The sequence below is a fragment of the Triplophysa dalaica genome, chromosome 14 (assembly GCF_015846415.1).
Source record: "Triplophysa dalaica isolate WHDGS20190420 chromosome 14, ASM1584641v1, whole genome shotgun sequence".
NCBI classification, from domain to species: Eukaryota; Metazoa; Chordata; class Actinopteri; order Cypriniformes; family Nemacheilidae; genus Triplophysa; species Triplophysa dalaica.
The window spans coordinates 3,512,226-3,526,195 of NC_079555.1; the positions used below are offsets into that span (position 1 = coordinate 3,512,226).

Consider the following 13,970-nt stretch of genomic DNA (forward strand, 5'->3'; position numbering starts at 1 on the left):
AATATAGGAAACCTGATTGATACACTAACCAAAGTGTGAACATGAGCAATAAGTGACTGACATCCAGGCACAACCCCCTTTTCCACCTATAAAAGGTATTACTTATATGAAATGAAGTACATTTTATTAGTTTAATAAATCTATAACATGCCCTGTATTATTTCGAAGAATGTGAATGTAGGCTTCTCCAAAGTTAGCAAAGGGGCAGTAGTTAAAACTGCCCTCTGCTGACAAAACAGAGACACTACAAAATTACCCTTACCTGCCCTTCAAAGTCAGCCTGAAAGGCAGACATTGATGTTGAATGTTTTTCTGACATTTTAAGTTTTGACTGATTAATACCTTTGCAAAATTATCTAATCAGAAATATCCACAATTATTTTGTCTTATTAAAGCATATATATATATATATATATAAGCTAGCTCATTTGGCGAATGCAATTCTGTTGTCTGTTTGTAAAGAAGTGCTTTCCTGTAGCTCAGTGGTAAGAGCATTGCGTTAACAACGCAAGGTTGTGGGTTCGATCCAAGGGGATTGCACATACCTATGTAAAATGTATAGGACAATGCAATGTAAGTCGCTTTGGATAAAAGCGTATGCCAAATGCATAAAGAAAAGGTTAATGAGAAAAGGTTAAAGTCACTCATTTGCCCATCTTCTGGTCGAGGTTAATGGCTCAACATCAACTTCATTGTTTATAAATACGTCTAATTCTGTCACTTGCATATATATACACAATACAAGATCTGAAGCTTTGACACACTTAACTACACCACAAGACATGTTTATCCTGCACAAAAATAATAAACATTTTATGTAGCTTGTACTGCTTTCATACTGTAGGACTTTACCTTATAGATGCAGGACTTTGCATTGAGGAAGAAGAGCTCTATCGTTGCATTATCTTTAAGGTAGGAGATACTCTCTATGTAGAACCTGAAAAAATATATATTTTAAAACATAACTTCAGTTTAAGATCATTTAACATTCACCTTTTAAAACATTTAACTTTGATTGGATGATCATGCATGCATATGCAAAGACCAGGCAGTAGAGGGCACCAAACACACAAATTTCCTGGTTTGTTTTCCACCTCTCTTAAACACACACATGCACACAGACACACACAGACACACATACTGTATATATGACCTTGTACATTCACTGAAGCATATAATGACGAGACATCATACATGAAGACACCTTTCAAGTCCATGATTGGCCAGTAAAGACCACTTTAAGAGAGAGAAGGAACGATACAAGAGTGAAAGTGAGAGAAGAAGAGAGATTACAGTGATTAAAACTGTATTGACAGCTGGTTTAATTTGAGATGCGATTCTTATATGCATCAAAGACTTTGGCTGTCTAATCAATAGTCCAATCATGGGTGGAAAGGAGGATAACACGCACAAACAGATAAACAAAAGCTGCATGCATTCAAATTGGACCTTTACTTCAATTTAAACTGGACTGACATGTAATAGCTCATGCAGAGGACATACAGCTGTGTGGTGCTTTAGAGTGAAAGGCAGGGGTGTGTACGCCTGTTTCTAACTGTTTGTGTGTATGCATGACCCAGAAAAGGGAAAAAAAGAAGTGGAAGAGACCAAATGAGAGAAAAACAATCCAAATGTGTCCCAACAAACGGGTGAAATGCTTGGCAATTTAAATTCTGAGCCTGACAGCAATAAACCAGCATCCACCCACAGCGAGCGTGTTGATGTATGACTGTGTGCTTTAATGTGTGTGCTGATTGTGACTTGTACGCAGTAAAATGCCATGAGGAAGCACACATATTTACCCAGTTTAACTCTCTCCCACACACACAGTCAGATATCTGCACGCAAGCTATAAGTATACTGAACTGCTGCTTGTGTTGGTCATTTTGAGGAAGCAGAAAAAAAAATGTGATCGAATCAACCTTATAGGCTGACTGCCGCTTACTCCCTGCAATTTAAACACATTTTAACCAACACTCCTCTGTTGCCATGGCACTGAAATTGATGGGGGTGTTAATGAGGAAAACGGTGGATTCTGATTGGCTGTTGTCACTAGCTGAGAAGGAGCTGTCGGTGACTGACCCCGCTAATTTGAAACAATAAACAAAAACAAACAATCCCCCTGACATGAAATGCGATGATTGAAGTGGGCCACTTAAATGTGTAAGTGTTAATGGTTTTTTCATTTAAATAACATGCATGTTTTCTCTCGTATCTATGCTGTTTCAAGACGCATTTCATCACTGAATGATTCCAAACCATGCTAGGTACGCAGACCACCAAATGCTGAGACAACTTACCTAACGCAGAAGTAAAGCACAACGGGTCCGGATTTCTTGGGAAACTCGTGTTCCAGAACACGCCGATCGAGCTGCAACCAGCTGAAATGGCCTCTGAAACAGCCCAGAAGAAACGATTTATGACATCTTCGATAGCAACCGGAAGCATCTTACAATGTCTTATTCTTAGTGCCTCATTACATCATAAAATACCATGAGAATAACGAGCCACAAGGGTGCATTTTGTGTCCAAGATGTCATCATACTTGCATTTTCATCCATAATTTAGTCCGGATGACAAAAACACAAATGCTCATGAGAGAAATGTATTGACATGTCACAGAACACACACATGATCACGAAACCTTTATTTGTCGTAAAATTCTATTTTTTAGGGTATTGCTGTTCGTGTGTTTTTTTTGTGTTTTTTAGCACCATGTTGGTCAAGGCATAGTTCATGTTGGTCCACGTGATGGACAAGAACTGAACGCTGGTCAACCCGTCATGATGTTTTTAATGAAGCCTCTAGAGCAAGGGAGACTTGCTGGATAAGCAAGTAAATAAATCTTATTTGGACCAGCATGCAGCTAATGTCCTAGCAATAGCTTACATAGGTAAATTACTGAAAATCCTTAACTCGCACTGTATGAGAGTGCTTGTCTGTGACATTGAAACACATCTGTTTGTGTATTTGCATGACCCTGATGACTGCAAACTGTCATGCTCTTGTTGTGAAGCACGTACAGTGGAGAAATCAAAGGTCACAAGACAACATTTCAAAATCTTTCAAAACTACAAATAACACATTCCCCCAAGCACACCAGCAGCGAGGCGTGATGCTGCTTGATTGATTGTGTAAGTGTGTGTGTGTATGAGATAAAGAAGCCATGTGAAGATACATCTAACAAATGTCGCACAGCGGTAGGTCACACTGTGTATGACTAAATGAAGAGGTGGCTGCCGAAGACAGTGAAGAGGAAGAAATATGGAAAGCCAATCATCTCCCTCTGGAATTATCACAGCATGTTCTCTCATCCACAGTCCTGTCAGTCAGAAGCTCAACTATACATGTTGCATTGTGATTATAGACTTTGATCTGACACAACAACAGTCATCTTTGGAAGATAAGAGGCAGGGGTGATGCTTCATGGAATATTCCAGTACGAATACGTACGTCTCATCTACGTAAGAGATTCCAAAATATTCCTTCTCCTTCAGATTGAAGTGGGATGCCACCAGGTCTAGAAGATCCTTTGCCATTAACTTGGGCTGCAAGAGAGACAGAAAGACAATGTCAGGTTTAATCATGAAGGAGACTTTTGTGTCTTAAAATGTGATACTGAAGTTACACACGCAAACAAAATCTCTCAGATACAAGCGCAAGGTCAGGGAGTTGGCGGGCTGTGAGTGTTGGATTCTGATGAGTATTGATGCACTGCAGTGACTCTGCATTTTCATGCAGACTCTGTTTGCAGTGTGTGGCACACCTTGATAACTCGTTCTGATGCATAAATCCCCATCACATGCTCGCACACATACATCTTTTGCAAAAATGCTAACATCACTAACAAGTACTAACATTACTCCGAGCTGACATCACTGAAACAGACGTAGAGAACAGAGAGAGACACCAGTTGTTGCTGTCTCTGATTCTGCTGGCCAGGGGTTTTTCCTGCGTGTGTATGGTAGACCATGGGTGTGTCAGTGGCTTCAGACAGAAATCACTGACATCCTGAGAGATCTACCACAACACACAAGAAAGCGTTACATACTAACCTTCTTTTCTTTAAAACTGCATACTTAAGTATGCCAATGTATACAGTTTTTAAGAAGTCTGAAAAAACAACAGTCAAATCAATGTAAAACAAGGATTTGGATGCCAGACTTCGCGTGACTCAATGTGAACACGTTGCGCATCAGCCTGTGTTCAAAACAGTGTTTAATTACTGTTTCGGTTCCATACAGACCATATTGAATTAAAGTCAAATGCAAGGACACACACACACTCACACACACAGCAACAACCTTCTTTATGAGAGAGCCAACTCACCCACACACCCTAAAAATAGCACAGCAAAATCTGGAGCAAAAGTACAATTACGGCCACAACCACCGCTTAAGAAAAGGGAGAGAGAGAGAGAGAGAGAGAGAGAGAGAGAGATGGAACAATAAGCAGCAGGAGTACCATGTAAAATTGCATGCTTTTTGTTATTGTTACATTTTAAATGATCACATTCTTCTTGTAGATAAAGCTTCCGATAGCTCTTTTACAAAACCTAGTGAGCTGCCTAACTAGACATCAAGCGTATAATTAGGCCTTTATTTTATTCAATGATGTAAAGCATGGATAAAAATAGTGCATCTATTTAAAAAAACAGAGTTTCAAATCAGACGCATGGCCTTCCATCTCAAGTAGCTTGCCGTCTTACAAGGATGCCTATGTAGTCAACGGACAGGAAGGCAGCTCAGTAGGTCCTGGAACAAAGCTTGTGTCAAAAGTATCACCATACAAGTTGAAAACCTTGACATCTGTTGAGACTGTTATGACTGTACTTTCCAATTCACTCATATCCCTTCAGGCCAGACCTCAACGAACCAATATTAGCAGTTTTTTGACAAAATCGTCTTGCACGCATTTATTATTAGGTTACTTTTGTGCTCCATTTAGGTTAATTATCCACATGTGAAATTGCAGGTTTGTTCGCCTCTTGATCTTCAGGTGAAATCTCTCTACCACATCTATCAACTGGCATCTCTTCATTCAAAGTAATGTGCTGTGAAACAGCGTGCTTCCTCAATTAACCAACACGAGGTTGTTAGTGTGTGGTACGATGAGGAAGTGGGTTTAATATGACCGCAATCTTAAATCTGAACCCATCTGTGGCGGTGTGCATTCAAACCATAAACTTTTTAAAAAAAAAAACAGAAGCAGAAGTATTCCCTCTGTTTCCCTCCGTTTAGCCTGCAGACTTGCTTATGACAGTTAGTGATTTAATAATGTGTTTAGAGACCCTGAAACGTGCAGATAAGCAGGATCAAGCAGTATTAATATCCTGTTAGTGCGTTGAGGGCCATCAATATGAGCGCTGTATGGTTTTAACAGATTTACTGTGGGAAGACTATCATCTTCTCCCTGCCATAACACTCATTCAGACTGATTCAAATCACAGACAAATGTTTCCGCAGAGAGGAGCGTCTGATATCGTGTGTGGCCGTGAGGAAGAATATCCGGTACGTTGTGATTTAATTCATTAAACCGTGGCTGTCTAAGGAGGATGGAGATTGGGGCAAGAGTGATGACAGAAAAACTTCGTGGTCTCATCAAGTTCAGATCACAGTGATGTGAAACTAAAGTCAATTGATAAAAACTGCATGTTTCTTCATTTCGGTTAGAATGAGGAACCACTAGTTTCAATTGTTTTCCTTTTCATACTACTATTGTAATTAGATTTATAACAGACATTCTGGCATAACAAACTGTCTGCTAAAGTGAGACATCTACTATCCCTGAAAACATAAACTAGTGACTTAACCAGAGCTCCTCATGAACAGGATAAATTGCAGCTGTGAAGAATGACTGATCTCCATGAGAGATCTAGAAGATAACAGCACCTGCTTTGACTCACCAAGAAAAATGACAAACACACGCTAAACACACATCAATCACAAAATTACAGCCCGCTTAGGGATACAGGTGGAGGATAGTAATGAGCAGTTAGACAGCTAAACAACAGAGCAATACATCTTGCGAAAACTGTCACCTTATTTTTTCCTGTCCATCCATCTGTTTATAATTCTGCATCTGTATTCCTCTAGCATTTTGTACTTCACTAGCATGAACTATGCGTATTGTTGGCTTTTGTTTGCAAATTCTCATTTGTTTGCAATTTTCACATTTGTCAAATTTTACCCAACGTAAACATGGGACCTGTCAGTACAGATTTCACATCACCACATGCAGAGCCCAAGAATGTCCACAAATAAAGACTCTGGGAAGACATCATCAAAGTTAGGTCTAACTACACAAAGAATCATTCACTATGATAAAACTAGTGGCAAATTGTAGGACCATCAATGGTATCATTGGCACAGTGCCTCTAATGAGGCAAGGAAAAAGAGATGAGGAAGAGGTGGCAGTTAAATGAGACTTCGGCACAGTCAAAAAAAAGAACCATGAGTAAAACTAAAGCCGGTGACTTCAATAAGCGAGTGTGTGCATGAGAAGTTTCACATCTTAAAGAGGCAATATTAAAATTTCATAACATTTTGGAGTTTCAACAACAATCAATAAATAAATAAAATGATATCTTAATAAAATGTCCCCTCAACACTTTGAAACGTCTCTTTATATTTGAAGTTTTTTATAAAGGAAGATGCAATTCTGGTTCTAGACTGCATTTGGGCCTGGTAGGTGTTTTTGTATGCTTCCCACAAAAAAGGAAGAGGCGTCCTCAAGGAACATGAAAAAAAATGAAACCCTGGAATAACACCAGTATTCTCAATGGCCCGATTAACCTACACAGCCTGCTGCAGAACATCCGCCCACATGGGGAGAGAGAGGAAGAGAGAGAAGAAGAAAAGTCTGACAGCAGACTGAACAGGTTAGCAAGCGCTAAAAGAACGGAAATCTGAAGTGCTCACGACTAAAGGAGGACAAATGTATCAAATTCATGCAGTGTGCATTTCCGCAAAAGCTCAATACATCAGGGGAGAGACACTGATGAAAAGACAAACCAAGAGAAAAGACATGACATACTGCCTTGTCCTCAAAATCTCTCCTCCTGGCGATCCGTTTCCTCTTCCTTTACCTCTTCTTTTATACTTTCTGTTTATCAGCCCAAACTGTAATCAATTCTTCCAGCACACAGAGGAGAAACTTTGAAAAGGAGGGACTGAAGAGGCGGAGGAATTACATTTTCCCACTTATGATGGAGTTTAAACTGGATTGGAGTCTAGAGGAATCAGGTCAGCTCACCACACCTGATAGCCGTGCACTGAATCACTCTCTTTGTAAGGGAATGAAAGCGAGGCAGAAAAGAACTAAATAGAACAAAACAATAGAATATTATAACGTAACTTCGTCCCTTATGAGTCAGCGTATAAGACCCAAAGGCAGATTTATCTCTTCATTAGAAATTTCCAGAGAAATTGCAAAGAAATAACTCATTGAGGAAACAGAGCTGTTAGGACAGGGTTCTGTTTATATAAAGGTCTGATGGGGCATGGGAGACAGATGGTGTTGCTATGGAAACGGAACTAAAACTAGGAGAAGATGTTTGTGTTTTGATAGGATTTATAGGGTGTTTGGGCAGGAGAGTCTGCTCTGTGCAAAAAGGGGTATTTTGACTGGCTAGGCGACCTGAGGATAATGTGATTAGGGTTGTTATGGGAACATAAACATGCCAGATTGACTAGTAGCGGCACTGATGTTTAAACGACACTTAAGAGACAGACATAAGCAAACATGTGACAGAGTTCAGGTCAGGGCAGCTGAATCTCAGAGTTTGTCTGTTCATGAAATTGGAGAAGGGCATAAAAAGTGTTATATTACACACACAGCAAACATTCATACCCAAAGACAAATAAAGAGTCTCCTATTTTCAAAAGATATAAATGAAGTCTCAGAGGAGTAGTGAGGATTTCCCTTCTCAGACAAACAATAGGAAATCTGGGCCACTTTTGCAAAAACACACACCAAAACTTTACACCTGCATACTTCAGAAAAAAGAAACAATTATTCCACTAAGAAACAGTAAAACTCCAATATGACAGCTGGGAATTTGTGGAATTGCCTGCATTTTATACATTGTTGCGTGTCAGCTTACCTGTACCAGAAGCTCCAGTTTCCTGTCATCCAGGAGATGAACCTGACATCTCCGCCCTTCCGTCATCTGTTGGAGAGATGGGAGAGAGAGAGAATGAGGGATTAACTGAGGCATATTCACAGTAGGATGAAATCAACTGTAAATACTAGGTCATGATGACATGACAAGAATAGTAACTCTTATTACACACACACGCAGTGCGATTCCAACTCAAGCAGTGGAATCCAATCTCTTTCACTTTTAAAGTGAATTATCTCACACTTCAGTGATGATGCAGAGCAACCTGTTTTTTGCAAATATCTTTACATTTAGACTTAACAATCCTTAAATGTAACCTTTTCTGCTATGGAATTGGTTAAAACATGTTTTAATTAGTATTAGGCTGATAGACGATGGCATTGTCCATCGCCGATTGCTGACAGATATGACGATGTTGAGCCAGTCATTCCAACAAATGTTTCATTTTCATCATGTTACTCTCGCTGCTTGTGCTGGAGGTTCCAAATTGCTTTAAACAAATATGAACAAGGCTAAGGGGCATTAAAGCTCACACTGTACAGATAAGACTGGCCTAATTTTATAACTGTGGATCTCGCGCAGACACACCTAACTTTATAACTGTATAAAGAAGAAGCTTGTCTTCGCAGCTCGTGTTGTATAAAGAAGACGTGCCTCAGTTTATAACTTTTTTTATTGAATATACAAGTAACGTCACAATAACAATACAATCAAGCTGCTCTTTATAACTGTAAAGCTAGCACTATATAAAGATGCATCTCTGCACCGCTCGTGCTCTAGACGGGCCTGACTTTATAACTTGGCAGGGCAATGTCATCATCGTCCATTAAGATGTTTCAATGTAGATGTCGTCCGATGCCAATTTGGTAGACATCCCCCGACTCTAGCTTTCTTGTATACATGTTACATAGGATTAAAAGCATATGCTTAATAATAACTGAAAAAAACTGCAAACCAGCAGACAGACACAAATATCTCAGAGCGCTATTTCAATGGCAACTAACTACACAAATTCATAACATATTATTCATAATATCTACATTCTAAAATTCAGTTCAAAGCTTACAGCCTGTGTTTTCTGTTTTAATTTAACTCCCTCATCACTTATTAGTAAAGATGAATCATGTTGTGTTATTTTGCTTACCTAACCGAACTGTACAACATACAACACGCTTAATACATCTGCAATAGTGAAGAATATCTTTTTTAAAGGGGCAGTTCCCTCTGACGCCAATTTTCAAACTTTAGTTAGTGTGTAATGTTGGAGTTAGAGCATATGTTTGCAAACAAAATTTGCTTTTCAAGGACTACAGAGAATGGCTGAAACCAGACAACTGCTCTATACTTTCCGGGTAAATTATGTCACTATTCCGAGTTTTTGAAAAACCTCTGGCCAAAGGAATACACCAAAAAGGGACGAAGCCTTCCTTAAAGAAGAGGAAGAGCCAAGTAGTGTTTGGTTCTCACTCAGAAATTTTAAACATTTAACTGAGCTGCGCGCTTAACTTAATTACTTTTACTTTCATAACAGTTCTGCAGATTGTACTGATATTGTTTTTGAGTGCACATAGCTCTAAAACACTTTTATGAAACGTCCTTCGAAGTTCTGCTTGCAAATGTCTCCTGGTCAATCTGCTTGCTTTATAATCCAACTCGGGTCCAATATAAAAAGGCAAAACTAACTCTTCTGTTATTAGTGTTATTTAATTTAACCGTCTGACCCAATTGGTCCGGTATCATATCCCTTGCCATAGTGGGAAACAAATTGCAATCTCCAACCAAGATTGACATTTGCACATGCACTAGCAGACCTCTGTTACACTTTGATCGATCCGCATATTTTTAACTGATAAAGTAAAGTTTATGCCATTGTTACTGTTTATTACTAAAAGCCAAAGCTTTGGAATTCACGTGCACTGAGAGGGGGAACAACCAATCACAACAGCCTGCGAAGGGGAAGCTCGCTGATATGGTGTGGGTTCGGACATCTTCATACACATGCTCCAAGCAGGGAGCCAATCACGACAGACCTGGTCAGCTTTACCAATCAGAGCGTTTCGGAAGGAGGGACTTTATATAAACCAGAACACATCCAGCTGTTTTGTGAGAAGAGGGATAGTGGTGAAGAATAGACTTAAAATATGTGAAAAATAAAGCACTTTTTGAAACATGAACATCCACTGTTAAACACCCCAAAAACATAATCCAAGCTTCAAAAACAGCAAAAGAATAGCTCCTTTAAGCCAGAGAGGACTGCTCATTCTTGATATGAAATTGAGCCTGCAGGAAAAACAAACACATTAAATACAGTTTCCTCCAGGGAGTGTGAATCCAGAAGTTTTCCAACTGGGCTCAGCTGGATGTCCACAATCCAGACACACTCCACCTCTGAAATATGTTTTAATCGTCGTTTGATCATAGCTCGCTCCAATTACTTTCACCACTCTCACACAAATTTATTTGTTTACCTAAAACCATTGTTGTTGTGTCAAGCTGTTAAAGTAAACATGCCTTTAAGAGCAGGTGAACGTCACACATTTTTGAGGAACCAAGTCTGACCAACAGCCATGTCAACTTGAGTTATACGACCTTTGGGCTTGGCCGGTTTGACACGTCAAGTACAAATAACTCAAAAGTAACTTGATACTCCTTTGTACTCTTTCCTTAACTGAGAGCTTCTCAATTTATGTTTGTTTTTATGATTTAGTCATAGGGAAAATGCTTGGAAAGAATCTGGGGGCCATTGAACGTGATACTAACAGCAGCGGTAGTCCACGTCCATCATCACGTGAAGACTTTCCATCCTCTTCCTGTTTACATATCCTGTGTGGATACAAGAGTCAGAGACACGCCATTGCACTGATTTACTCCATCTTGTTCTCTTTTACGCCATATCTCTTACGTATTCCATCTCCCTCTATCCCTATATGTAGGGCAAGTTCAAAAGGAAAAAATACAAGACATTTCTTTGCTTTTCAATGTGGTGTTATATGTAAGAATGTGAGTTCTGAATGCCTGCCATCAGGAAGGACCGTCCCTGAGGAACACAAACAATGAGGCTGATAAAAGCAGTACGGCTCACATTTCCTCCACACACACAGGAGGAGGGTAGTCACAGGACTAAAAACACATCCATTCTTCCTCATCTCCTTCTCCTTGTTCCTCAGCACAGCAGAGGACTGCACAACCTCAGGCATAAGCAGTAAACACACAGCAATGTGACAGACCACAAGATTGATAGTACTTCTCTAAACAGACTGGTGTGAGTTTTTTTGTTGATCTGTAAAGATGTGTTCACAGGATGCAGTTAGATTGCAGTTTCTCTTTGGCATGTTTGCCTCACTTTCTCCTCAATTCTCATAACAACTTCACACTGTAGCACACAAGCTCAGCCTTCTATGTTCATATCCTGTCAACAAAATAAAACTTGCCCTCAGGCGACATTCATATTTTTGTCCTCCACCACTGAGTGGGATCACATTTCCATATTATAGAGACAAACCTAAATCAATATGAACTGAGTCACCTGAAGGATGTCCAGTCTTCACTGATGGGTTGTGTTATGTCTAATTCCTAACCTGGAGCTGCACATCTAACTTTCATGATATTCAAAATTAAAACGGAAGCATAATTGATCCAAACCACAGAAAAGGACATCTAAAACCATATAAAGGACATGCTTATATAAAAGTCAGATTGTGTTATGTGGACCAGGAAGGGATGTCAAACCCTGAGACATCTAGAAAGTTTACTGTTTTACTTTTCAATCTCAAAGGTTTAATTTTACTACAGACCTAGAATCTTTGTCGTAATATCTTTTTTCGATAGTGTACGATAGCGATACCTCTACTGGAGTGGTTCTCAAACTGGATCTGGGGGTACCACAGATTTTGTGGTATTTTATGAAATATAGAAATTCATCATAGATTTCGTTCAATCAAACATAAAAAATAAGAACCAACCAAAAGAATTGATGTTCCAGCATTGTATTACTGAATATGTTTTTGCTTTATTTAAAATTCTAAGTTTAAGATTATATGTCTTTATTTGGGGGACCGCAAAGAAATGCATTCTACACAAAGGGGGCCTTACCACAAAAAGTTTGAGAACCACTGCTCTACTCTATATATTTTTTAAATCATGTCATATACATACGGCCAAAAGACAGTGGAAGCGAGCATGGGGAAAAATATTAGAACGCTTCGAGCTCTCAGAGCTGAAGTGTGGGTGTGCTTTGGTTTTAAAAATAAGTCATGGAGTAATGAGTTACATAAAATAAATGCTGTTTGTATGCTTGGCAAGTCATGACCCACCAAGTCACTTGGCAACTGCAGTGCATTATACAAAAAGTTTATTACAAAAAGTAACAATGACATTTATTGTGCTTTCGCGGATGTGACACCCGTGCATTTACAGCACGGATGAAGCAGAAGTTTTATATTGCCCATGTTCATTGTTTTAACTGCAATGAACCAAAACTGCCAAGTGACTTGCATGACCCACCTTAACCCCTGTAATGCCCACTTGAGGGGAGCAATCCACAGTTTGGGAATCCAAACCTCTGAACTAAAGGTCCATGCATCGCACATCATGGCCACTCTGCGGATGTAAGGGATGTTTTTACACTTATCCTTACAGGATACCCCCATGTGGCGCACAGCATGTTGTATTTCTTGCTCTACTTTTTACATTTTCTATTTAAAGTATTAAAATATATCGTAAATGTGTATCGTATAAATAAACAGCAATATATTGTACCGTGACCCATCTATCGTGATATGTATCGTATCGGGATTCGGGAGGCACTTGCCATTACACAGCCATATTATTATATATGCAAAATATGTCTCAATGAAGTTTAGTAAGAATCTTGAGGGTTAACTGATGTCGATGCATGACCCTACATATTGAACTCATAGTAAAGCTTACAGTGGCACCTCTGATCCCCTGGATATGAGCTCATCTCACTAAGGTGGAACTATTCTGAACCACAATGTCAGAATCGAACAATCTGGTACTGAATGCAGTGTGTTAGCAGCAGTGGGGTGTTTGTATGCTGTGTCTGGTGTGGGTTACAAAATGCCTCGGCTGTAATCACCGATTGGTGAGTCACTTCTTCCTCTACTGAAGTCCTACACTTAACACTTCACTGTCAACCTGTGATATCATTAAAATCACATACCGCACACATTTAAGAGCTACTGACAATATAGTTATGTAATAATGTAAAGTTGTTTCTCTTAGACAATATAACCGAGCACTTAATCCGCTGCATAACTTGGTACCATTCCATGATTTTCGGCACCAACAGACTACAGAGTAGCATAAGCTGATCCAATGATAAACCAACTCTCTAATGCAGATTTAAGACTGACCCTGATGGCCTGTTTAGGGTTTAATAGCGGTTTAAGCATGATAAATCCTAAGCTGCATGTCAGCTTGATATACACCACCACTGAGCGGTATGATACATAAAACATGACTTAAAACAGACATAAGTGCTTTCAAAATAGCGAACTTTCAATCTCAAAGATATCAAACAAACACAAATGTGACCCTGGACGACAAAAACAGTCTTAAGGGTCAGTTTTTCGAAATTTTTATTTTTACATTGTCTGAAAGCTGAAGAAATAAGCTTTCTATTGATATATGGTTTGTTAGGATAGGACACTATCTGGCGGAACAACAATTGCTGGAATCTGAGGGTGCCAAAAAAGCAAAATATTGAGAAAATCGTTTTATTTATAAAATATCTTCATGGAACACGATCTTTACTTAATATCCTGTTGATTTTTGGCGAAAAGATAAATCGGTCATTTTTATCACTACAATGTATTTTTTGGCGATG

At 39.2% G+C, this 13,970-nt stretch overlaps 1 protein-coding gene across 9 annotated transcripts in view; it reads right to left on the bottom strand.

The window, feature by feature from the left end:
- frmd4a (FERM domain containing 4A) overlaps positions 1-13,970 on the bottom strand; it is a 114,093-nt gene that overhangs the window by 21,393 nt on the left and 78,730 nt on the right. For all 9 annotated transcript variants that reach the window (XM_056765772.1, XM_056765770.1, XM_056765771.1 and 6 more), the window contains exons 2-5: positions 8,105-8,170; positions 3,454-3,548; positions 2,301-2,393; positions 853-937 (exon numbers count right to left, since the gene is read on the bottom strand). In XM_056765772.1, the coding sequence (XP_056621750.1) occupies positions 853-937; positions 2,301-2,393; positions 3,454-3,548; positions 8,105-8,170 (339 nt within the window). The remainder of the gene's footprint in view (positions 1-852; positions 938-2,300; positions 2,394-3,453; positions 3,549-8,104; positions 8,171-13,970) is intronic.